This window comes from Pteropus alecto, unplaced genomic scaffold (genome assembly GCF_000325575.1).
Source record: "Pteropus alecto unplaced genomic scaffold, ASM32557v1 scaffold125, whole genome shotgun sequence".
Classification (NCBI taxonomy): domain Eukaryota; kingdom Metazoa; phylum Chordata; class Mammalia; order Chiroptera; family Pteropodidae; genus Pteropus; species Pteropus alecto.
The window spans coordinates 6,269,057-6,295,535 of NW_006436888.1; the positions used below are offsets into that span (position 1 = coordinate 6,269,057).

General features: G+C 60.0%; 1 protein-coding gene across 1 annotated transcript; it reads right to left on the reverse strand.

The window, feature by feature from the left end:
• Nucleotides 1-2,725: 2,725 nt before the first annotated feature.
• Nucleotides 2,726-26,475, reverse strand: TMEM201 (transmembrane protein 201; the record flags this gene model as incomplete). Its single annotated transcript, XM_015591377.2, has 11 exons — nucleotides 2,726-4,794; nucleotides 5,845-5,982; nucleotides 6,757-7,056; nucleotides 7,530-7,601; nucleotides 9,151-9,383; nucleotides 14,850-15,053; nucleotides 15,741-16,093; nucleotides 17,253-17,429; nucleotides 18,958-19,152; nucleotides 19,784-19,904; nucleotides 26,297-26,475. Coding segments are annotated over 11 exons (2,070 nt in total), but the record flags the coding sequence as incomplete, so codon positions are not given.
• Nucleotides 26,476-26,479: the final 4 nt, after the last annotated feature.

Here is a 26,479-nt window from a genome sequence, read left to right on the forward strand (position 1 = left end):
TTACATCCTCCCTCCCTGGGTTCTTGACACACTAACCTTCCAATTCCCTGCAAGCCGGCCCCTGGGCCTTTGCACGAGCACTTGCTCCCACTCACGGTGATCTCCTTCATCTTGCCTTCAAGTTTCATCTCCAACCTCCTGACTAGTCACATCCGAGGTGCCATGTCCCACCGCTTCACAGCCCTTTTGGTGTGGCTGTGTGATGACTGTGTGCTCATCTAAGGCTGCCTCTGGCCCCGTGGGGCAGAGGCATCTCTCCTTTGTAGCCCTGCGAACCTAGCACAGCCTGGCATGTGCTCGGGCCACAAACATGGCTGGCGATGGATGAAGGAAAGAGCGTGCTCAGGAAACCATGGCTCCCTCCCTTCCTTCACTGATCCAGCTCGCTCTCACTGGGTGGATGGGCAGGATGCACACGTCCAAAGCTAGTCAAAGTGCAGACAATCCCACGTTGGCCCCGAAGCTAAGCTGGCTGTATCCAGCCCTCCAGGGACTGAGACCAGCTTTCCTGACATCTACCCCTGGTAGCAAATGTCCTCAGGGTTGCTACCATGAAAAGGCACTTCGCAGTGGTGCAGCCACTCCAGACACCCGGACGTGCCATGAGAGGCTTCTGTCTCCGATCACCCCTCAGAAGGGCTGGGAGACCACAGGGGTCCTTCCTCTCCCATTGCAGGGAGGGGCCCAGGCACTGCAGGGCTCGTTGGTAAGTGGGGGTGACATGCTAGCAGTGGTCCTCAAACCTTCTTCTGACATAAAACTCAGGTGAAGCCCAGCATATGAAAACCGAGCCTCTCTGCCAGGAGGTAGGTGGGCGCCAGGCTCCCTGCCAGCCTCTTCCTCCTCCCTGGAACCCGGGTGAAAACCACCTCTTTACAAATATGACTAGAGCCTGGATCTTCTGATCATCCTTCCTCCCCTCACACAAGCTGTCTGGGGTCGAGGGCAGGTTTCCTAAGCAAGTCAGCTCAGGATTTTTGAAAAAAACTAGATCATTTTCTGTAATGCAACCAGGCAATGAATAGAGCAAGCTTTAGAATCTCGATAAGCCTTTGATAAAACGATTCAACTCTCAAGAATTATCCTAAGGGCCTTAAATACAGAAATGCATAAGACATAGGTACCTACAGAGATGTTCTGTCTGTCTCCATTATAAAGGCAGAACTGACGGGTCTAGGTGTGTGGCAGTGAGGGAAGGAAGGTGGCCTTTAAGAGGGATGAGAACGCACTTACGGACATGATAACAGGTGACAAAATCAAGTGACTAAATGCCGTGTACAGAAAAATCTCATTTTTGTAAAAAAAAAACCATGTAGATACATATGTAGAAAAAAAAAAGACTGAGTAGGTACCAATGTTCAATTATGAGATTATGGGACATGTTCTTTTTTGCTCACTTGTATTTTTGGGTTTTCTATAATAAATATCGCCCTTTCATAAAAACAAGAGATGACATTAGTCATGTAATATAAACTAAAGAGAGAAAAAAAATCCCACCCAGAAACCACACATGGGGATTTGGGGTTATGTAGGACGCCCCACCCCCCCGTTTGGTTCTCTCCTCACAGTGTTGGGCTGGGTGCGGGAGGGGAACCCTGGACAAGGGATAGGCAGGTGACCTGTGGGAGCCACAGGTTCTTCCTTGGCATGTACCTTGCAGGGGCACGAGAAAAGTTGAGTTTCCAAGTGGGCTCCCTTTGGCCCTCAGAGGTCACGGCCTCAGGGGACATCATAAGGACTCAAGGTCAGTGAACTCAGAGGTGTTTGTGGCTCCAACTGTGGGCAGCTTGGCCCTGCTTCCCAGAGCGCCAGCTTCTAGCAGAATGACCGTCTGCCCCCTCTTGCCTGCCCCTCAGCCAACCACCCACCATCCTCCCAGGGGACCCTGGGCCAGAATGAGTCACTCACATTTACTGGGGATCCTTCTGCACCGTGTTGTGGTTTAATCATCCACTCCTCGGTCCTGGAGGGTGGTCCTGTGACTTTTGAGTCAAACTGAAGCCCACAGAAATGCAGACCCACACTCACCCGGCAGCCTGAGCACGGAATTTGTGCTTCTGACATGTAGGAGGCCAGCCCCTCGGTCCCCTACCCAGACTCCTGGCTCAGCGTGAGGCCAATGCAGCATCACCAAGGGCTTTCTCAGTGCCTACCTGGCCCTTGCTCACGCTGGGCCAGTTGCCCTCAGCCCAGCCACTAGGCCCAGAAGCCAGCCTCCTGAATTCCTCAGAGCTGGGCCTCCCTGCCCAGCCCGGGCTGCGGGCCCACCCGGATGGGTGGTGTCCAGCTGTGCACCTGGTGTTGGGCCCAGCTGCTGGGAGGGTAGCCGGGCCATTCCAAGTGGGCTCAGGAGAAAACAAAGTCTCTAGATATGGACGATCTTTGCCCCTGCAGCCCGGGGCCAGGTCAGGGCCTGCTGGTTGGGACGTGCTTTTCTGGAGACAGGTGAGCACTTGCAGCCCAAGAGCTGCTCAGCACACTCCTCCTGTCGCCTCTCTGGCCCAGATGCTAACCAGGCGCTGGCCTCCTGTCGGAATCCCTTAAGGCTTCCGGGACAGTGGCACCGCATCACCCCATACCATGAGCACCGGGACCCTGCCCCAGCTCCGTGCTGAGGACGTGAGTGGAGTCACTGCCGCCTCACCTGGGGCTCCCCCTCATCGTCAGGGTCCTCATGCCGGCCCGAGCCGGGGAGCAGAGAGAATAAAGACAAGAGAGACCGAAGTATAGTTCAAAGGTTGCTATCTTTTTTGGTTTCCTTTTTTGCTTTTGTAAAGAAAAATAAGGTTGGATTTTTGTTTCAAAGAAAACATAAGAAAGCCCCTCCCCTGCCTCTGCTGGGGTGTTGGCTGCGCCTGGGCAGGACGGCGCAGACCGCCCAGGCCCCGAGAGGAGAAGGGTGGGCTGTACGGGGCTTCCTCAGAGCCAGAGAGGAACTGTGTTTGAGAACGGAGTTTGGCTTTGTAGGCAAAAAATAAAATTAAAAAGTCGACACACGTGCCCACTATACAAATGGGGGCCAAGAGACACCATCTCCGAGTTGGAACCATCTCTGGCAGTTGGACTAAGGGTCCTGATGTGGCCCCGGGCCCCCTGGGTCCCCATGTTCTCGGGGGAGACAGGGCAGGAAACAGCAGCTCTCGGGACAGAAGTGGGGGGAAGAGGAGAAGGGGGAGAGTCAGAGCAATCTCCTTCCCCACATGGTAAAAACAATCACTAAAAAAGCACCCAAAGCTTAAAAAAACTAAACCTCCCTGGCAGGGAGAATTGGGGGCATCCTGCTTATCAGCAAAATGCCTTACCTGGCAAAAATGTGTAGAAAAATAAAATTAAACTTTATCCCTGAATGACAGAGTGAAGACCCTTCCTCCTGCCCTCATGACCCTCCCCTCCCCTCCCCCCCAAGAAGTCTCAAAATTCACCGAGGAAACCAATTCCTCCCCGAGTGGCGCAAACACGTGCACTGACACACACACGCACCCGCACACATACACGCGCTGCCCACACCTGTGGCCGAGGCCCAGGGCAGCAGGGGCTGGGGGTTCTGATGTCCACAGGCACACGCAGTCTCTCATCCCTCACAGCATCGTGAGGGTCCCTGTGCCAGACTGAGGTCCCTCCTTCCTCCTCCCAGGGCAGGACAGGACCCCAGCACCAGGGTGGGGGGGTGGGGTGGACCTGCAGCAGGGGTCAGAAGGGCGGTGGCAGGGACCAAGGGGAGTAGGGCAGGAAAGCCAGCCAAGGTGGCCTGAGGATGAGGTCACACTCAGCCCATAGTGACAGCAAATAAAAGGGAAGAAAGTGGGGTCTCAGCGGCTGAAGGGAGCCAGGTCTACAGTGGGGCGGGGGTCCGGCCTCATCTGTGACCTACGGGCTGCCCCGGGCAGTCCCGCAGCACGTGGAGGGGCCCGGAAGCGCAGGCCTGGGGGCGCGGGGGGGCCCTGGGCAGCCTTCACAGAGCAATGGGCTGCCGCCGGGGAAGATCGCCAGAGGTAATGCAACGGGTGCACTCGGGCAGAAGGGAGCCCGGGGGAGGTGCTTATGCTAGTCCCTAGCTGGGCTCCTGAGACCCAGGGATTCTGAGGAGCCCGGGGCTGGGGACCCCAGAACCCCAGGGCCCTCCTGGGAGAGCCAGCGGCCAGGCCGGGCCTGGAGCCAACGGGAGGGGTAAGGGGGGCGGAGTGTGCCCACCCTCAAGGGGCCTGCCCAAGGGACCTGTTTCTCATCGGGCAGGGCTGAGGACAGGTGACATGGGGGCCTCCCCCCGCCTCCCCCAGGGAGCCCCAGGCGGCCGGTGGGACAGGGGTGTACAGTACTGAGATGTGGTCACAGCCCGCGGCTTGGGGTCAGGAGGCACGCGGCCCCCGCCGCCATTACAGCAATAGTGGTGTCGCTGCTGGGCCGGACCATGGGGGGGCCCTGGGGTCGTGCAGCCCCTTGGGGATCCCTGGCTTCAGGACAGCACCAAACACAACTGATGTGAGCCAAGGAGATGGGTGGAGAGGGGTGCGGCCTCACGGACCACACTCGGCCCTGCAGTCTGTCAGGTGAGGGGACAAGGCGTCCTGAGGGCAGGACTCGGTCCAGTGGGTCGAGGGCCCTGGAGAAGAGGGGGAGGCAGAGCCCCTCGGGAGGGCTCCGCGGCCGGCAGTGGCAGCAGCATGCACCTGGGCGCCGGGAGGCTGAGGGCCGCGGGTCAGCGCAGGCTCTGGTACAGGTAGGCTGAGGTGAAGAGGGCATTGGCAGCCAAGCTCACGGCCAGGAGGCCTCGGACCAGGGAGGGGCCGAAAGAACCTTCAGGAGAGAGGGAGAGACGCGGTCAAAGGCACAGAGGTGGGAAGATGAGCCTGTGGGTGGAGTCCCTGACCCGGCGAGCAGGGGCACTGTGGGGCCAAGCCCAGCGCTTCCCTGGTTCCCAGAGGCCTCTCCACCAGAGACCTCAACCTGGGGTCACCTCGTCAAGTGCCCCCTCCCTGAGGGCGCCTCCTTGCCTGAGCCACCGGGCAGGCCCTGGGCTAGGGTGTCATGCACTTGTACCTTGGTGATGGGGGTGGGGGTGCAACATCACTTTACAGACAGGAAACGGGGCTTTAAGGATGAGAGCCCTGCCCAGGCTCAGCGGTTAACCGGCTGACCGAGGTCCCGCATTCCAAGTCTGTGCTCTGGCCACGGCCCCGCTGCTGGGTCACACCCCCAGGCCCCGGGAAAGCCCCTCGTGTGCCACTCTGTCCATCTTCAACACACAGGCCCCATGCTCCCCCGGGACAGCTAAGTGCTGAGTGCTGAGCACTCGCCAGGCGCCCCGCACCTTATGCGCATCTTACGCAGAGCCGGGACTTGATCTTGTGGGGCCGGGACTGGGGCTCCGACTGGGGCCCAGGCACCCGGGCACTCCATGCAGGCCTGCAGCCCCCACACGAGCCCCCCGCACCCCTGCTCTCCAGGGCATGCCCTCCCAGGCGGTCTCTGCGAAGGCGGAAGTGTTTTTATGTCTGTGATGTCTAATAAAGCAGCCACGGGCCACACGTGGCAACGGGCACTTGAAACGTGGCTGGCACAGGAACTAAATTTTCATTGCTATTAAACTTTGTTAAAATTTAAACGGCTGCCCGTGAGGGGAGGCGGCTGTCATAGCACGATCCCAGGCCTGGATTGAGGGCGAGAAGGCTGTGAGCCTGGACCCAGAAGGTGCTGGGTGGGTTATCTAACTAACCACCCTGCCGCTTGAGGGCCCCCTTGAGGGGTCTTTCTGTCAGGGTCCCAGGCAGGCCAGGAGGCGATGGTGGCTGCAGACCCGAGCCTCCCACGCTGCCCCGCCCTCCTTCTGCACGTCGGGGCACAGACCTTTCCAGGCGGTGGCATCCTCTGAGCACCCTCTGGTGGTGGTGTCCACCACACAGGTGGACGACTGGGACGAGTCATCCTCTTTCTTGATGGAGCGGCTGCTGCAGGCGCTGCCTCTCTCCGGCACTGACCTCATGTCTGCAGAGAGAAGGGGTGTCTGAGTAGATGCTCACAGTTCATCCCCAGGGACAGACACGGGGCTGCTTCAAACCCCAGGACAGCCCTTGGACATGGCCGGTCAGCACTGTCTGTCTGTCCCAACCCGCTCACCCCACCCTGTGCAGTGGGAGCTGTTCTACATTGGGAACGGCAAACTCAAACGCCATCAGGTGCTGGCAGGTGATGGCCAGAGTGAAGCTCCTGAAGGAGGCAGGTCAATGGGGTGGGAGTGGCAGAGATGGGGACGTGGGACCTCAATCTGCCCTTCTACTTGTCTGATCAGTATTCAGGCCCAGTGTGGCCAGATCTTCTGACCTTGTAAGAGACACAGGAAATCCACACATTCATGCGAAAGCTCTAGATTTTAAAGGTTGAGGCCTAATTTAAAAAAGGTAAAAAACGCTTTGCCAAACATCATCTGAGCAAAAACGAAAATATCTGTTACCAGATGCAGCCCAGCAGGGCATCGCGCATTTCTGATCCATCCCAAGGAACAGAGGCTCCCTCAAGGTCAATTGCAAAACAGGAAAATAAAATCAGCCAACAGAGGACCATGTCCTGGAGGGTTCAAGGTCACCAGAAGCCAGGCCAGAAGTGACTGGAGCTTGGGAGGGTGGCCACACGCACTTGGATAAGATCAAGGACAGGCCCGGTGCAGCCTCTCGCCGCGTGTCCCACTGCGGCACTGATCGCGGAGGCCTACAGCCCTGCCGGGCTCCTCTGCCTCCGGGGAGGGCGGTCAGAGGGTCGTACCCACTGTGTGCTTCGTGTCCTGAACCGGCTGCCTCTGTGGGACCTGGGGTGGCTCGGTGGGGAAGAGGCTGCTGTTGTGGGGCGAGTGTTCATCTGAGCTGCTGGGGGTGCTGGGGGCCTCCCCGGGGGGCGACGGGAAGAGAAGCAGCTTCTGCCCCCTCAGGTTGAGCCGGGCAGGGCTGATGAGGGGCCTGCGGTAGCGCAGAGAGCCAGAGCTGGAGGCCACCGAGCCAGCCACGGAGGGCGCGGGGGAAGGGAGTGGGGAGGACGGACAGCTCCCGGCCCGCAGAGAGAAGTGATCTGCAGGGAGGGAGACGAAAGCAACATATTAACGCATGAACGTTTGCTATTGCTACAGCAAACTGATATGGCTATTTTGTTAATCTATTACCCAAGAAAGGAAGGCAGGGCTCTGCAGAGACAGGGGGCGGGGGGTCAGAGCAGGGAGGGGAGTGCACCCTGCCAGGCACCTGGGGGAGGGGGGAGGACCATGGAGCCTCAGCCATGTCCCCTTGGCCTCCCAGTTTCCATCCAAAGCCCTGGTACCGTCCTCTGCTGAGAGCAAGGCCCGGAGACTGAAGGTTGGGGCCTCAGAGCTCTGGACGACAGCACTGTGTCGAATCCGAGAAACTGCCACGCCCATCTGACCCCAAAGCTCAGGCTTAACCTCTCTCTGTTCCGCCCCACACAAGGCTCCGGGAAGCCCGGCCTGCACGCTGCCCCCACCCAATGCAGCCTCCCTGTCACCCCTCTCAGCTCTCTGTTCTCCTTACCTGAAAGAGGAACCTCCCCGGATCGAGACACCTGAGACGGTGGGCGGCTCCCACTGAACAGATACCCTGAGTCTAGAGGAAAGAAAGGCGACATAGGTCGGGCCTGCGGAGATGACAGCCACCTACCCTCTCCCTCTGCATGGCCTGCTCTGCTGGAATCCAGCCCGCCAGCACATCCCTGCCTCTCACCCTGGGGGACGATTAACCCCAGTCGGTTCATTTCTAAAAGAACAAACCACGAAGCAAAGTGCCCATCCCCCGCAGTCTGCCACCATCTCCTCACGGGATGGTTAGCCAAAGGCTCCGGCAGGGCCTGCACCCACCCTGGGCACAAACCCGCTGCACCTCCACCCCGAAGGCCTAAGACTCTGTGTCCGGCTCCTGGGCCTCCCAGGTCCCGAGTCTAGGGTGCTCCACGGTACCCCTGCTCTACCTGCTGCTCACCAAGGGCCCGGAGGCCTAACAGAACCGGGGCCTGCACTGGGCCAGGGCTCAGCTGTGAGTCACCTGCCACGGGCAGGGCTCGGGGATTCTGCTTACTAACGATTTCCTGGCGGGAGGACAGGCAGCAGCCCCTCCCTCCTGGCAACCCGGCCACGTGTGGTTACATAGGAACACTCGGAGTCTGGGTCCCTGTGCGTGGGGTGATCACACCTCCGGTCCCCCCGAAGGCCTCGAACCTCATCTACCATCAGCTGAATATCGTGTCCTCTCGTGAGCCATCCCTCCTGCAGCGTGACCCACCCTCTACCTAGGAGGACACCCACCTACGCACACGGGGCGAGAAGTCTGAGCGAGGCTCAAACCCCACCTCCTAGCACAGCGGGACGCCGGGCACGTCACAGGAGGAAACTGAGGCTCAGAGCGCCTGGCTGAGCTGCAGCTCCCACTTGGCAGAGCTGCCGAGGGGCTTAGACGAGTCAGTGACTGCATGTCAGCAAGCCCGGCGTAGCTAAGCCGTGCCCATATTCTCAGGGGACGGGGTCCTGCCCAGCAGCCCCAGCACCAGGCCTGGGACCCAGGGAGCCCGCCCCAGGCCCCCCAAGGGTGAGGAAAAGCTACCGCGCAGCGGCTTCCCCACTGAGGACGATCGTCACAGAGCACGCGCAGGCCTCTAAGGTAGGAAAAACGGGGTTCGGTCGAGTTTCCAGAAAGACCCTGCCGGGAAATTTCAGTGAGGGATGAGACAAAGTCTCTTGTGACAGAGACCAGGTCTCGGTCACGCAGGGTCCACATGCGGCAAGGGCTCAGTAAACATGGCTGACCTGAACTGAACCCCTGTCCTCTGGACCACACAGAGAGGCGGGGGTCGAAAACCACAGCAGCGATAAGGGCAAAGCGGTGGGAGAGAGAAACCCAGAGCGAGGACATTTACGAGTGGCCAACGTGCCACCCTCCAGAGCACCTTAAACGCGTCACCTCACTAACCCTCACAGCCCCCCCAAGGCAGGGTCTCCTACTACTGGCTTCACTGCTTGTGAGGGAAACTGGTTCAGAGTGGCTAAGTCCCTCGGCCAAGGGCGGCGGCTGGTCCTGCCTGTTCCCGACCCCGTCCCGCACCGCCTCCCAGCCCGTGCCCAGCGGCCGGCCGCCCTGTCCGCCACGCCCCAGCGCCTCTTACCTGCGCGGGTCAGAGAGGGTATGGTTCCCAGCGAGAGGGCCCGGCTGAGGCGGCCGGGCAGAGAGGAGGGTGAGGCCCGTCGGGGAGACCGGAACAGCTGCTGGTTGGCGAGTGGCAGGAAGCCAGGTGGGGTGGGGATGAACAGAGATGGTGAGGAGCCTGCGACACTGGAGCAGGGGATGGCCAGGCTGGGATAAGTGGGGAAAAGGCTGGCAGAGTCTCCTGGGAAGTACCTGTGAGAGCCACGGGCCGGGGGGAAGAGGCAGGTCAGCCTGGGGGGCTCTGAGGCAGCCTCCGCCCAGCTGTCTGTCCTCCCTCCCCCAGTGCAAGGTGGGCCCTGAGTCGGGGTCCCAGAGGAGGCGTGCGTTAGTTGAAGCTGAAAAGCAGTTTGACCACATTCACACCATTAGGACCAGGTGGCCGGGAGGTGTCAGCGAGACCCCCCTCCCTGCATGCCCCTTCCGATCTCCCTCAGCCTCACAGCAAACTAGTTCCACTACAAGTCTCGGTATTAAAGTGACACTGTCACCCTTGCCAACCTCATGCCAATCCTTCGCCCCACCCCACACCAGGCTCTCAGTAAAGGCTGTGGCCTTCGGCTCCCCTCTGCCCTTTCCTGCTTGTGCCCACAGCCCTGGGGCAGCGGCCGCGCTTGGAGAGTCCCCTGCTCCCTGGGGACCGACTCCAGGAGTCCCAGCGCTGCTCGCTGGCCTCTGACACCAGACACTAATCTAAAGCCGCTGGTAGAGCAGGGGGGAGGTGGCCGGGCTTGGGATCTCCGGGGAGAGGAAAGCGGGACACAAGCCAGACTTGAACTGAGAAAACACCCGTGAGTGATCGCAAGGCTGTCCCCCAAAGACGGATAGTGACAGTGTCTCTTTAACTCGAGAGTGGTACAAATCACACGATAGGACCTGGTGGCCCCAAGCCAGAATGTCAACCATGCTTCTGATTAAGGCAACCGATTACAGAGGGGGAGGGGCAGAGACAGTTAATGTATTAGTCCGCCCACTGTCTGGACGGAGCTGCAGGAAGTCCAGCCTTACCTCGGTCCCAAGGGACAAAAGAGCCCATAAACAATGTGTCGATGGACAGCAAGGCTAGCTCAGGCCCTGCGGCAGAGCTGGGGCGGCTAGGGGACATCCCCCCACCCTGTGCTCATCTCGACTGAACACTCGGGGTACCGCCGGCCGAGCCGCACTCCCCCGAGTTCCCTGATATTTCCACCATGCTCCTCCCTTTGAACCAGCTTTATGGGGTCAGTGTGGGGTTGGTGTCACCCGCTTGGAGATCTAAGACCTTTTTACTGCCTTCCAAAGGGCCAGGCCACATGGACTTCAGAAGCAAAGGCAGCCTCAGTGTTTGGACAACATGGAAAATCAAGGAAGGAGCTCATCAAGCCAATCTGCTGATGCCCATCTGACACCCACCTCCTTGCCCCCGAGACACCTGGGGAAGGCCCCATCTCTAAATAGAAGACACGATTTTGTGGTGTCGCTTTAGAACTACCATGCCATATTTGGCAGGGCAGTGTGTGTGTGTGTGTGTGTGTGTGTGTGTGTGTGTGGGGTTAGCCTTAGGCACTACAGGGGCTGTAAACACGCGAGACCTTTGGTCAGCCTGCTCTGATCACGCATGGAGCTGTCCCCTGCTGGGGGCCTGTGCCTCCTAGAGGACCCAGGTCTGTCCCATGGAGCAGCAGCCTCACAAGAGCAGGGTGACCAGCCCCTTCTAGCAGGTGGCAGCAGGACTCTGCACCCACCCCCACCAGGCAGCCCTCCGGAGGACCACCCCTGGGAAGCAGCAAGTGAGGACAGGGTCTGAGCTGGGCTGCGGGTGTCAGAGGTGGTCAGCTGGCCCAGGACGAGCTGGCTCTTGCTGGCCTTTCCCCACTTCTCCCAGATCCCGCTCACAGCCGCAGCCGCCCCGCACTGAAAACCCGAGTCTCACGTCCACCTGGCACAGGTGGGTTCCCAATTTGGTGCCACTAAAAATAATGGTACTGAGGGGAAGAGTTCTTCAACCTGACCCCTCTTGCTGGGACACCCAGTGACATCACTTGACTAGCTGATCCTTGTAAAGTGCCAAGTGCGAGCTCTGGCCGTGACGCTGAAGATGGTCCCCTGGGAGCCCCGTTACAGGAGCCGGATCTCTGCTGGCTCCAGAGCTCTAAATGTCTCAACGCTCCCCTTGGCGAGGCCCCCAGGCTACCCTGCACCCTCGAACCCCATCTCAAATAGGCATTCAGCCCAGAATCCCAAGTCCACTGGATAAAAGGGTCTGAGGAGGAGATGGGTGGCTGTCCAGTGTCCCATCCGACAGTGGGAAGGATGTTTGGTCTTTCCAACCAAATCCTAGTTCCAGCTGGGAGCAGAAGGAACAAGGACTGTTTAAGTGGCAGTTTATTGAGGTGGGGAAAAACATCACCCAGCACGGTACACGAAGACAGCTAGATCCTGAGCCATTCAATGCCCACGTCGCCAACTCCCAAATCTGACTCCTGTGGGCACGCCTGCACCCCAAAGTCCCCGCCCCTGGCAGAGAAGTCTCTGAAGGAACGTGAAAGAAAAAACAAAAAAGACATGGTACCTGACGCCCACCGGTAAAAGCAGGGCCCCGGAGGCATTTATTTAAATACAGCATCAAACACATAGCATCTATGGCCAGGAGCTGTGGTTACAGTGATTAGAGGATCACTACACAATCATCCACAGTTCTACTACATGACCAGAGAGAAGACGAGACACTTAGCAACAGTCACAGACAGAAGGGACACAGGCTCCTCCCCAGGCGGGTGCGTCGAGGCAGTTTGCTCCTGTCCAGGTGTTACTGGAGGAGCCTGCTTGGCCCAGGGTGGAGGCCCCAGACCCAGGGGGAGATCTGTAGCCACGTGTATCTCCCTCGCATCTTGGGGACAGTCACCCTGATCCTGGATGGCCTGACAGTCGCTCCCAGGGGAGGGGAAAGAGGTCCCTGACGGGTGACACGTTCCCAGTTAATAGGCCATGATCCCAGCGGTGCCTGCACATCCTCGGCTGTTGCCAATAACATGAGAAGGTGCTGAAATGCTCTCAGTGATGGAACTTTAAGGGACAAATGGGTAATTTAAAAAAGTCACACAAAACTCTAAAAAGGCCAGGAAGCCTTTGTCTGAGGAGGTTCGCCTCGTGAGGGAGCCTCCCATCCCCGCTGGAGAGCGGGAAAGACACCTGCTCAGCAGGGGCTCTGGCCAGCAGGAGAGCTGGTTAAGGTTATTATAAATAATTTAAGTTAAAGACATACACACGTACACACAGATGGCCTGCTTCTACTCAACGCCAAGAAAAGCAGCCATGAGCATCGCGCTGCCAGTCTCGAGAACGGGAGACCACAGAGACGCACGGCTGACAGACCACTGGCTCTCCACCTGGGACTGCTGCCCCTTCTCCCCACGGCAGGTGGACTGGGGTGAAGGGACAGGGAGGTGCTCCCCAGCCCCGCAGGCAGACAGCCGCTGGGGCTGGGCCCTGGTTCCAGCACCCCACTCCTTGCTGCACCCCATCAGGCGGGGCCTGTCCGGGGTCACGCAGCTCACGGGGCAGCTCCCGACCCACCTAGGCACTGCAGACGAGGACGCTGAGTAGGGCCCAGGACCACTTGGGCCATGGGAGGCGGGGGGGGTGGGGGAGGGGGCCGCTCTTACAGCCCAGTGAGTGTGAGGGTTAGAGTTGGGGGGGCTCAGGGCAGCTCTCAGTGCTCTCTGGGGCTACCTGGGGCCTGGCCAGTACACTGACCCGCCTGCTCCTCAGGTCCGGTTACTCGGTGGCTCCCCGCGGAGTGTGGCCCTCATGCATGTGTCATGTTTCTGCCTTCCTTGGGCTCTGATGGGCGCAGTGGGAAGGCTGGCACACTTGGGCCACACCTGGAGGGAGGCTTAGGTTCAGAGTGACCAACGGCAGGACATGGGCCCTGGAGGGAGTGTTTAGCCCGCTCTGGGGTCGTCAGAGCATAGAACACCAGGCAGGGGACGGCCTTGGTCCAGCCTCCTGCCGTGACCCTTAAAGGCAGCCCCGGGACCAAGAACTTCCTCCTGGGGACAGCATCTCCATTTCCAGAATGTGTCTACACAGTGGTCAGCACTCAAGGGTCCTAGAAAGGGGTTTCTCTCATCTCGCAGATGGTAAACTGAGGCTGAGAACGGCAGGGACCTATGGGACCACACAGCTAATGAGTTAACAGGTCTGTGCCACACACCAGCCCTGTCTCCTGGAGCGGTGACTCTGGGAGCAGACAGCGCCTCCCTTGTGGGGCTCTGGGTTGTCACTGGCTCTGCTCTCCCACCTGGCCCAGGCAGAGTGACGCTGCGGCCCAGTGGGCTCCGTGGCTGCCCTTGCATGGAAAGCAGGCGCCTCAGCACGCTCTGTGAGGGCCTCCAGGGGCAAGAGTAGTGATACTGACCAGCCAGAGACGCGAAGTGACAAATGACCTGGTATTGTTGTGGACCTACATGTGCCTTGGGCCACTTACCTCATGCTAACTTTAGTCAATTAGATCTTTTCCCCGCAATCTCATGAGGGGAGTGAGTGCAGGAAGCTGGGGACGCCCCAGGCATTGGGGGGTCGGAGGTGGCAAGGCCAATGAGAGCCATTCAGGCTCCGCACTGCCAGCCAGATAGGGTGGCCTTAGCTCGGGAAGCCTGGACCCGAGTCCCTGCAGGGGCGTATGGAGGGGCCAGCTGTAGGGTCCTGCCTTTCCGGGGCAAAGACAGGGGATTTCAAGAGTGTGGGTGGGGCATGCATGACCCAGTTCTGTCTGGCTCACAGTAGTACCAAAAAAAATAAAGGACAGACTGTTCAGACCCCCTCATCATGGGCAAACTCTCGCCACAACCTGTTGAGAAGAAATTTGCTGACCCTAAAAAAGCAGACTTTTCTACTACCCACCTTTAGAAGGGCCTCGGCCCACAAACTCATGGCCAAGTCCAGTCTGGGCCCAAGAACCGCACCCTCCGTTCCCAGGGCAGGAGGCTGAGGGATAGCGGGGTCTCAGGAAGGTCTCGGAGCAGGAACTGAGCAGTGGATCCGGGGGGCAGCCCAGGCAATGAGTCGAAAGGACAGACCGGAGAAGTGATGTGGGGAAGAGGGGGTGGGGGGGCTCTCCTCTGGCCCCCGCTCAGCAGCACCTGCCTGTATCAAGCTGCCTGAGTGCTCAGGCCATGCGGCAAGGGCCAGCCTAGAGCCAGTCACCAGCCTGCGTCGGGGACTCAGAAATGGGGCAGGTTAAGAAGAGAAGCAAAGATCAGGCCCACAACCTTCATCCCACGGGTCAGAGCCAGATGAAGACCCACCAGCCAGGATGGGGGTGCCTAGAGCTACCAGCAGGAAGCCATAGGTCACAGGCAGGCTGTGTGTGTGTGACCCATGCTCTGGCCTCGGGGCAGTAAGGTCTTAGGCCAGAAAGGTGGTGGCACTGGTGAAAAGCTAGAGAGCACTCAGGAAGTGCCTTAGGTTGGGGGACGGCTTATTGGTGCTGGAAAGGGAGAGGCGGGGGAACAGGCTCAACTCCTCAGGGAAGTAGAGGGGCTGGACCAGGACTGGGGGCTCTAGGCTGGGCAGGGGTGAGAGTGAGGCAGGTAAGAAAGATGCAAGACAGAGCGGTGCCCTGCTCTGGGCCTGTCCGTCCGTCTGTCCTCCCCCCGCAGTCACTGCCGCTTCTCTGACCTTCGGGGCCGGAACCTCCGGGGACCTGTCGCCTTCCTCGTGGCCACAGCTGCCGTGAAGCCCACCAGGCAGCACAGGGACATAGTGCTGAACTTGAGGGTGTCCAGCCAGCTGGGTGAGTCAGCCTGCAGGTACTGCTCGGCCAGGTGCAGCGCCAGCAGCAGGGCCCACAGGCAGGCGGAGAAGGCGTCAACCCTCCGGAGCCTGCGGGGAGATCGGGAGCGGAGTAAGAGTCCATCTCGGCAGGACGAGACTCCTCCATGTCCTGTCACTTCCTGCCTCCTTCATCCACCTGGGCCCTGCTCAAAGGACCTGATCCAAGGCCAAGAAATGTGAGAGGGCCTCGGTCCCGCCTCCAGCAGCTGCACGCTGCGCAACTGAGCCTCAGGGTTCCAGCCTGTACAACTGGGCTAAGACCCCCTACCCCGGTCACTGGGTCCAGAGACCCCGTCCGCCCTCCCCGGTCACTGAGATGAGGTGGACACCACTGGGTACAGGCGCTGTGACTGCGTTGGGAGGGAGCGCAAGGCCCCAGAGCCAACAGTCAGTGAGGTGGGCGGTTACTGGCGCTCCGACTGCAGATGGGGAGGCTGAGGCGGAGTAAAGCAGGGTGACTTGGCCCTGGGGGCCCCGGCACGCAGGGGTGAGTCCTGCTGGGTGCCGCTGCCCCCGCTACACGAGTCACTTGCTTAGCCTCGCCCACTGGACCCCCAGCTGCCGGGGAAGAGGGGCGCACCTTGTCTCAGTGACGCGGCGGAGCTAGCCCAGGGCTGTGCGCCCCGCCCCGCAGGCCCTCCTGGCTCCAGCCCCAGAGGCTTCCCCCAGAGTCCGCCCCAGGCAGTAACCAGTGACCCAGGGGCAGACCCCTGTCCCGCCTGGTCCCACACGCACCTGATGCGGCCGGCCAGCAGCATGGCCAGCAGGCAGGTGAGAAGGCCCAGTGCTACGATGCCCGTCTGGTGGCTCTGCCCGAAGGCCCAGGCCTCCCGCAGCTTCTCTGTCATGTGCTCTGGCAGAAGGTCCAGCAGCTGCCGCCAGCCCTCGGCCCCAGTGGCAGTGCCGTTGTCAGGAGTGGCTGAACCATTGCCACTAGGTGGCAAAGCTGGGGGCAGGGTGACCCCAAGGGTAAAGGGGTCACTGGTGCCATACAGCGCGGTGGCCACCAGGAAGGCACAGGCCAGGAAGGCAAGGGCACGGAGCATGATGACCTGGACCGGGGCCTTCACCGCGGACGAGCAGAAGCTCTGAGGGAGGGAGAGACTGGTCAGTGCGATGGCCAGAGCCACCGACAGGCATTCTCAGGCCCACCTAGTGTGCGGGCGTCTGGCCAGGGAGCCGCGGCACTCCCTGGAGAACGCGGCCGGGTCCTGTCGACCAGAGGTGCCGTCTTCGCTGTGCCCTCAATTCTCAGACAGTCTCGGCTATCCCTAGGCTTACGCTGAGCCCCGCTTCCGGGCCCTCGCCCCGCTGTGAGTCACTGTGTGAGGAGGGGTCTACCGCATTCTTTAGAGAAATCTTTCTGATGTGTCGGTGACCTTATTCTTTCAAATAAGATTTTCAATCATTTTGTCAAACTGTCATCAAAAATTCTTCTTATGATTTTAACTGGAATGCTAATAAATATATAAGTGACCCTGGCTAAAGTTACATTACAAAAATACAGACGGCAGTGAGCTGTTCTGTCTGGAACGTGATGGTGAGGAGGAAACTAAACACCCGGGTATCCTGCTGTGTGCGCACGGGCATGTGGGCGGGCGGCGTGGCGTGTGGTCGGAGGCCCAGCCACAGACGGAAACCACGTGCCAACTGGACACGGCACATCTGGGGACCCGAGGGGGTAGGCAGAAATTTCTTGGGGGAGGGGGTGATTTTTACTTCTAGATCCACTTGCTACTATTATCCGATTTTAAAAAACAGAATATTTCATTAACTGAATACTGTGATAAAAAATTAATGAGTTTTAGCCAGATGGTCCTGGGTTCAAATCCTGGTGCCTCTGAAAGTTACTTCACCTCCCTGTTCGGTTCCCACGCTGTAAACGGGAGTCGCAGGGCACATGAGCATACCCGCCACAAAAGCTGCCGGGAGGAACCAATGCCAAGTGTGGGGAACGCGCCCCAACGCAGCAAGGCAACTCAAAACCCTGGTCAAGTACGCACGTGACGAGTGGATCCTGCTACTGAGCCACGGTCCACAGGACACCCACTCTGGCTGGTGACATGAAAGGGCCTGGGGACAGAGTGGGCATGTGGACCCATGGGAAGGCTGTTTCCCTTGGGAGAAAGGTCTCAGCTCTGGAGAGCTGCCCTCCAGTCACTGGGGCCCGGCCCTCAAAGAAGGGGTTTCCTGCACAAGCTCAAGGGCTGCGACGCCCCGAATGCCCCGTAGGCACCCCGTGCAGACCTGTGTGTGGCTCTGGTCTGCCTCCCGGCGCCTGAACTGGTGGCTGAGCAGCAGGGCACGCAGCTGGCGGTTCTGGTGCTTGATGTAGTGCTCCACGGCCGCCTGGCACGGCCGGCACAGCTTGTACATCTGCTCCAGGTGGTGCCGATACACCTCGATCTCCTCGTCGTACCTGCCCTGGGAGTTGAGGGGGGACAGAGGCTCAGGGTCTTTGGGTCGACTGAGGTCGAACCTGAGTTCACTTACAAGTGGGGTGACCATAGCGAGTCGTTCCCACTCTGATCCTGCTTCCTCCACTGCCCAGTGGGACAAACAGCCCACTGAGCATGGTGACACTGGCTACTAGGAGTAAGGGCTGGCCCAGAGCCTGGGACACAGCAGGTGAGGGGAGACACGCTAGCCCAGTTCTCACTCCAGGGGATCCCCCTGGAGGCCTGGAGCTCGAAATGTGGTCCTGCTCCAGGCCCTGCTCCTGGACGTGGGCTCCAGGAAGGCGGTGTGCCACGGAGAAGGTGGCACTGGGCTGACGCAGCCTGAACTCGGGCACACGTCCAACCCTGAAGCAGAGCCTTCCCTCCCTTAAACCCAAGGATCTGGAAGGCTCTAGAGAGCCACTGGCTGGGCCAGGGTCTTAGGGGGAGCTGCAGGGTCCCTGGGGCTTTAACAAGAGCCCAGAAGGGATGAGTCCCAGCACCCCTCCTCCTAGGGATACAGTGATGCTCCTCTCCTTCCCCATTTCCGGGGCAGCCGAATGCCTCAGTCTGCAGTGGCCAGGACGGATATCAGTTTGATCTCCTCTTGCTGGGACCAAAATGCCAGAGAAGCCGCCCTGGTTGCCAAGTCACACATGCCTTCCCTTCTTTCTGCAAATTCCCCATCTCCCCCTGCCTGGCCCTCCCTCCCTCCCAGTCTGCGCCTTGGGAAAGCCAGCATCTCTGGGTCTCAGCTCCTGAGGTCACAACCACTGGACTAGGCAAGGTCTGGCGGTGGGAAGGCAGGATTCGCTAGATGATAAGGCCTCTGGGATCCATGGCGGGGCCGGAAGGTGAACTCCTAACACCCAGCCGCTCAGCAGTGTATATCTTCCTTCCTCTCCCAGAAGCCAAGAGTGTCCATTACCAACTAGAGCAAACTGCCCGGGCAGCCAGTGGGCAAGCCTGACTCAGAGACAGACAGGTTGGGCCCAATAGGGCCCCAGCTGGAACTACCTCCCTCTGCCCAGGGATGAACTCCCCTTGGACTGGCTGGCGCTGACACCTGTACGATGCTCCCAGGCCTGGAGCCAAGAGCAGAGGGACCGTGAGAAAGAGGGAGCACAGGAAGCATGGTCCTAGTGAGACGGAAGATAACACACCCAGAACGAGGGGCCAGCACAGGGTCAGGGTGAGGAGGGGGCCCTGCGAGTATTCAGGACGGGAAAGCCACTGTCTGGAGAGCCCTGTGCATGCCTCCCCCAGAATCTTCTAAAGCAGCAGTCCTCAGCCTTTCTGGCACCAGGGACCCAGGCTCCTAGGAGAATCTAATGCCTGATGACCTCAGGTGGAGCTGAGGCGGTGATGCTGGGCTGGGGAGCGGCTGTAGATCCAGATGACGCTTCGTTAGCTCTCCTCCTGCTGTGTGGCTTGGTTTCTAACAGGCCACGGGCCAGTACCAGTCTGTGGCCCGGGGTTTGGGGACCCCTGCTCTAAAGAACCCCCAGCCTCACCTCATCACGCGGTGCGAAGGCGGCCAGCTGCTTGATCTTGGTGGTCTGGTGGTGGCTGCACCTCCTACACAGTAGCACCTGGCTGCTCACCCATTGCTGGGGCTGTGTGGGGGCACCGGGGTTGGGTGCGCTGCTCACCACGTGGTTCAGGTGCTCCATATACTGGGCAGGGATCGGCTTGTTGTAGTCACCATTCTAGGGAAGGAGGGGGTCACGAGTCAGTGCGGGAGCCTCAACCCCAGTGAATCTCCCCAGTGGCTCAGGCTTGGTGACAGGGCAGAAGCCCCGAGCGGCGACACTCTAGAAAGTGGTGGTGGATCTCAAGCATCTCCTCCTGTCTTTCTTTACATGTGACAATTAGCAAAAGCTTGTCTTCCAAAAAAACTACACAAAACCCCCCTGACAGGCAAGGTGCTGAGAGCACAGCCCTCATCTGGGACCTCAGGCTGGAACCGTGGTCTGGTGCAGGGGTCTGCAGCCTAGGGCCTATGGGCTGGCCTCTCGGGTTCGAGAAGTTCTCTGGGACCACAGCCACGTGCACTCGTTTACATGTTGTGCGTGGTGGCTCAGCAAGCCGAGCGGCGGGAGCCGTGCCTAGAAAGCCTGAGATGCCCTCTGCAGAAAGCCTGCCGACCCGCCACCTAGCGCAAAGCAGAGTGGGTGAGCCAGAAAGCTCTGGGTTTGAACCCCCATCTGCCAAAGCGGGGTGACTTTGGACAAGGCACCTGGGCTCCCTGAGCCTGTTTCCTCGCCCTCAGAGGAGGGGTGCAGGGCGGTGAGGCGGGGGCCTGCCCCAGGGCCGGGCCAGGCAGGGGGGTGGCCGCACCTCCTGGAAGCCGTTGTACTGCTCGCAGTGTGGGCAGTCCCAGCAGTTGCGGTTCCCGTAGGGCACCACCGTGTCCTGGCTGCAGAACCAGCAGTTGACCGTGGTGTGTGTTGGCTTCGTCCTGTGGACAAGGAAAGAGAAGAGGCAGCGGGAGACCCGGCGGGCTGGGCAAGGGCCCTGTCTGGACGTTCTGCATCTGCTGGGAGGACCAGCAAGGGGGCCACGCTGGCTCAGGCTTCTCAGCCCCCCGGCAAAGCTCCCGGCCTGAGCTGGGGAACAGCTGGAGACCCACCATATCCCTTGGCTCCAGCACGCCCATGAGGCGACCCAGGGCCACCTGCCCCTGGTGTCCTGGGGCTCAGGCATGGGGGCACCGGGCCCCAGGCTGGACAGGCCACAGGGCAGACAGGGACCAGACTCCAGGACCTCTCCTCTCCCCACGAGGCTGGCTCCTACACTGCAGAGTGGTGCTCTTGGGGAGCCTGCAGGTGGAAGGAGCCTCCTGTGCTCCACAGAAGTCCCCAGGGCTGAGGGCCAGGGAGGCTGGGGAAGCAGAGACAGCTGCCTGGCTTGCAGCTGGCCAGCCCTCCTCAGTAGAGGGAAGAGTGCGGACAGGCCACAGTGGCCTTGCTGACCACACATGTGGTGACAGGTGAGGTCTACAGGATAATCCTAGCCCAGACACTAGGGGATCTGTGCTCCGGGGCCCTCCATCTACCTCATTGGCTGTGGGGTGTGGCAACTGCCCAACAAATCCCTCCAGTCCTAGGAATCTAGACACAATGTGACAGTAACAGGTGGCAGCTGCTTGAGCCCCAGGGTCCTGGCCTTACCACTCCTGCTCCCCTGCCCTCCCCCAGAGGCCACCTCCTGCTTTGGGGCTGCTGCCTGGACCCCTGCTGCAGTGGGCGGCCATGCCGCACAGACAACCCTGCTGTCCAGAGGCAGCACAGCCCCCAGCTACCAGGGGCCAGAGTTTCCGGCTCTGCCACCTTCTAGCCGTGTGCCCAGCCTCCTCTCCAGCCTCGGCCCGAGTCTGCAAAGGGTGAGATCACGACACCCATGGCATCGCGCGTTACAAGGATCAAGCGACGTAAAGGTGCTCCGCAATGTGAAAGGCCAGCTCTGTCACTATCCTGTCCCTTGGGAGCAGAGTCCCTACTCCAGACATGGCAGCTGCCTCCTGGCCTTGCCCCTCCACTGATCACGGACAGAACTTACGAGAATTTGCCAAGACTCAGTCTTATCATCTATCGACTGGGGATAAGAACATTGCCCTCCCAGGGGGCCACATGTGACAAGTGCTTGACAGTGCTCAGCCTCAGTGCCCAGTAAATGGTAGCTACACGGGGAAGGCAGAGGGAGGTGGCGGCTCAGGGAAATGCTGCCCCATAAGCGCCCCTCAACCTACTTCTCTCCCAAGCCAGAGGGGGCAGACAGAGGTGCCAGAACCAGGAGACCCACAGAGGGCACCTGGATTGCCCCCTGCGGCCGCAGCCTCACGCCCCTGCCCCAGCTCGGCCTTGTCCTCACAATGGACAAGGACAAGAGACTGTTACATCTTGTCAAAAGCACAGGGCCAGAGGGCCCGGCCTGGAAAGAGGAGCGTCAGGCAGCATGGCACCGTGGTCACAGTGTGGCCTTTGGAGAATGTCATCCACTTCACTCATTCATCTGGCCAGTGGGGACAGCGATAATCCCTGTCCCAAAGAGAGGCTGCTGAGAGGATCAAACGGGAGAATTAGGAAAGTGCTGAGCCTGGCAGGTGGCAGCGCAGCCAAAGCCGGAGGTGTGGACGCTGCTGCAGAGATGCCAGCACTTGGCATCCCCGGGCAATGAAGCACAGGCTCTCTCTTTGTTAATTTGTACCTGCTTTACAGGCTTCTTTGTAATTGCACACAGCGAATCCTAGTGGGTGAGGATGCAGGCTGGTAACCTCTCTCATCTGCCCCCTGGGCCCTTCCAGCCTCACAAAGGGCCCTTCAAGCCCCTTCACCCGAGAACCCCACCCCACCACACCTGGCCTCTGGACAGAAGCCAAGCAGAAGAATGGGAGCCCATGAAAGAAGAGACCGGGAAGGAGACAAAAACACTGGCCCCGGGGAACACTGGCCAGCACGCAGGAACTGCTGCTTTGGTCCAGGGAGCCGGCCACACAGCCCCTCCCACCCCAGGAAGTCACCAGTTGCACTCTGAATGTCAGGCTCTGTTGCTAGGGAAATGAGCCTGCCTGGAAGCCAGTGGCAGCAGGGGGTGGGATCAGCCCCGGTCCCTGGGGTGGCTGGCTCCAGCTTGTCACTCTCAGCCCTTGGTAATCTCTGCTCAGTGTTGGGGGTGGTGGCCCCCCTCGTGGCCAGAGCACCTGCGGCCTTGGCCAGGCAGGGGTCCAAGGTCAGGGAGGCCGCAGCTCCTCTGGGGGGAGGGAGGCCTGCAAGGCTCTGCAGGCCTGTGAGCGGCAGTGGACTTGCAAAACCACGGCGGGCTAGGTGCAAACCTCAGCCCGCCATGCATCAGCACTGGGCCTCCCGTGCGTTAGACATGTGGGCCAACGCCAGACGTGCCTGGGAAGGATGCACCTGACAGCTTCCACGGCTGGCCCTGCACCCACGTCCACCTGGCCTGACACAGGAACGCTTCCAATCTATTCTGAGCCAGCTTAGCCCAGGCCCTGCTCTTGCTCAGGAAAAATGCCCCCCAGCTCCCTTCAAAACCCCTCAATGCACTTCTCCAAGCCAAAACCTCTGCCCCCGCAGGACCCTGGGACAAACTATTCTTAGTGGTGGACAAGGTCTGATGTGAGAAGAGAGAATATCCCTTGACAGAGAGTTAAGATGGGCCTGGAGAGACCCCCTCAGGAGGCAGCCTGGCCCCAGCAGGTGGGCAGACGGGAGGCCTGGAAGGTGCTCGTCCAGCTCCCACCACCCTTGTGCTGACTCTGCTGGGGCCGGAGGAGGCCTGAGGAGGTCAAGAGCAGGGGGCCCTCGGGAGGAGCCAGGGGCAGCGGCATGCCCTGGACCCAGTCCTCCACAAGTCCCGAACACACTCTCGGGAAAAACGATGAACACGTGTCCTTAACAACAGAATCACTCCTTCGGTCCTGAACACAGACGTTTGACTAAAACAAAGCTGAAGCCCTGACAGCATCTCCTATAGCTGGCGTGTGCATGTGTGTGCATGCACGTGTGTTCTAGGAGTGAGGCCACCACTCTGAGGGCTGCGGCTCCAGACCCTAGGCCCAGGATCCTGCCAGGGGTCGGGCACGTGCTGCAAGCCCAGTGCTGTGCACACGGAGGACACACTGGGTGGGGCTCAGTCTCTGTCTGGGGGAAGCCAGTTTTCGCCAGGCCCTGAGAAGTGCCCAGCCTCCCCCAATGGGCCTGGCGCATTGCTTGTGACCTGGGCACCGTGTTCTGGCCCGGTGGGGTCTGGAAGATGATCCCTCTGGTCAGCGTCTGGCGGGGATCCAGGAGGACATCCAGGACGTCCTAGATGTCCTAGATGGGCCCTTAGGTGGCTACTTGCTTGCTCCTGTGTCTTAAGTGGGCAACACACGTTGTCCTATCCAGCTGCGAGAATCCGAGAAGGTGCCTCCTGGGCTGCAGTGACAGCGACACCGAGATGCCAGGACCCAACGGGCCTCCAGCCCTTTGCCTTTAGGTCCAGACAGAACACACTTGAGTCTACACCGAGACAGCCCCCAACCCCACCTCTCTGGGGCACGCCTGGCCTGAGGTGTGTACACACCGCCCCCCTTCCCATTCACCTCAGTGCGACCATGTTACTGAGCTAGGCTTACAGAGAGGCAGCAATAAGCAAACTCTGCACTTCCGACTGGGACACAAGGACAAGAACAACAACCTCACAGGGCAGCTGGTGACAGATGTCACTGGAGAGAGGCCAAACAAGTGGAGCATCTGCTGTCACCCAGAAAACAGGTTTGCTGGCCAGCGAGGCAAGAGGAGTGGATGGAATTCAAACAGGCGGGGCTGCTGGGCAAAGGGAGGGCCACCCAGCGTGCACCCAGCGTACACCCGGCGAGCAGTGTCCTCCCAGCGTGCCACACCGGGACAGCACAGAGAGAGGCGAATGGGAAACAGGTGTCCTGGGTGCCAGGACAAAGCCCTGCTACTTAACCTGGAGACTGCATCCTCTCGGTGTCCCAACATGACAAAGGGGACAATGCAGTAAACACCTATGGGTGCCTCAGGAGGTACCTGAGGTTTCGAGCAGGGACTTGCCAGCGGAAGATGGATCCTGGATGCAGTGTGGAGCAGCAGAGTCTGAGGGTGGGATGGGCACAGGAAGCCATCACCACTGCCTCAATCCAAGGCGAGTAAGCCCAGGGAAGTGTAATTCGGGCTTGCGCCCTGTGACGGTGCTGACAGCTGTGGGCTCCCGTGGGGGCGGAGGGCAGCCAAGGCACTCAGTGCAAACCCGGAGCGCCAGGCTTGCTCAGGGCAGAAGCCCAACCTTCCAAGCCTTCGTTCCCTCAGCTGCAGGATGGGGAGTACAGTAGCATCTGCGCACGCTTCACCAGGTGGCACCATGCAGGTGCTTCCCCATGCCACCAGCATGAAATCGTCAATAATAACCCGGTCAGGAGACTCCGCAGGTGGGGACGCCGGGCTGGCCTCCCTGAGGCTCTGGGAGCACTGCAGCCCTTCGGAGAGGGGACCTCTTTTTGCAGCCCCTCAGCCAGTCGTCCCTCCATGTGCTGAGCCCACAGACACCCACCAGGCCAAGTCACTGTCCCAAAACAACTCCCCTCATGTACCCTCTCAAGGGTCATTCGAAACCTGTGCTGTGGTCAAAGCCATTGTTCCTCGCTGTCCCAGTTCCCCTCCCCAGAAGGAGAAGGGCTCAGTCTCTGCGGGGCTGCTCTTTCTTCCACATCGTGACAGTGGCCAATGTGTGACCCCCTAGACAACAACCAGTGCTTTACGAGCATCTCAGAGCATCATGGGAAGGGCTGGTCCTTCTCGGCCCAACAGGACCCAAAACCACACCACTGGTGTTGTGCCAGTGGAGTGGGAAGCCTTCCAGGCACCCTCCTGGCTCCCCTCATGCCAGCTCGCCCAACGCTGCACCACGGCCCTGTCTCCGGGAGAGGAAACAGTATGGCTGGCAGCCCAGGAGGGGAGAAGGACCCAAGGACCGCCACAGCATGAGACACGGGAACGTGGACGCAGTGGGCAAACCTGGCCACATCACATACAACCAAGGTGCTGCGGAGCTGGGGAGCAGTGCCCAGGCTCTGACCCTTGGGCCGACATTCTCCCACCTCGGGTTAACTGGGAGGCAGCAGCGTGTTCACCTGTGCCTGCTTCTGCCGTCATCACGCTCTGGGATTCTGCAAATCGCCTTGTACCTCTGCACCTCAGCCCCCTGGTGTAGAACATGACTGGTTTGAACCAGCTGACCCTGCGAGCCCCTCCAGCTTCCAGAAACGGGGCAGGAACCGGGACACGTAGAGACGTGGGTTGTCAAGGACCCTTTGTGTTGAGAGTTCCCTCAGTTCCCCACTGCCCTTTCCTGGAGGCCGCCCCCTCCTCAGGCTGCCAGTCTGGCTCATCCTGCAGATGCAGCTAATGTCCCTCCTACCCCTTCCTCCTCCAGGAAGCCTGTGACTCAGTCACCCCCACACTTTTTCCCCTTGGGTGAGAAGCAGTACATAGTGGTATTTAAAAAAGAACAGCCAGGCTGCCCAGGTTCAAATCCCAGCTCCGCCACTTGCTGCCAAGTGACTGCTCACAAGTGCCTTCGCTTCTTCCACCCAAAACGAGCCTCTCACATCTCTTGTTGAAGCTAAAAACCACCACTGACCCCGACATGTTCTCACAACCCCACCTTTTCCCCCTGACCACTGGAAAGGTGGATCTGATGGAGAAACAGTCAGGATGCGCGAGTCTCTGCTGAAGCAAGAGGCCATTAGGAACTTTTGCTCCTGACAATGAAGGTTCTTGATTGGCCAGCTCTGAATGGGGGTGAGCATGATTTCTGAGCCTGGGCCAGAGCTGGGGGCGGCCATGAACCAGCTCAGCAGCAACCGCAGCCCACTCTAAACACCTCTGAAGTGTGTCAGGCTCTCCCGTTCTTGGACACAGCAGAGCCCAGCATTTAGGAAGGCAGGCTCCAGGGCCAGGCTGCTTCCCATCACACCCCACTCTTCTAATAAGTTTCCCCAGCTCTTCTGTCTCTTAGCTTCTCTAGGGGGAGCAGGGATTGTGACTCTGAAATGGGCTAATATGAGATTAGAACACCACCTGAGACGGCATATGCAGACCACAAAGTGCCACCTAATATCGTGCCACCCCAACGTGCTCCCGAAGACCAGGGAGCGAGGCTAAGGGCGGAAAGCAGTCAGAGCGCAGTCTGATCCCGCTAGATTCTCACGCGGGGTTTGGGGAGCCCGGGTGGGTGTGGGGGGAGGCCCTGGAGATCCTGCGGCTTGGCCAGCACACGTCTCCATGAGGGAGGAAGTTTGTAACTCACATGCCGGCTGCCCTCGCCCACCTGGAGTCCCTAACCCACTCCTCAGCCGCTTCCCGATGAGACTTCCAAACCCGGACTCCTCTGGGGGGTGGGGGACGTGCAGAGCGGGTCTTAGCACGTGGGCACACAGGCCCGTCCCCCACCGCGACGCTGCGGCCTCGCCGGTGCGGGCAGGGAGGGGCCGTGCGGCCCCGGAGCCCGCCA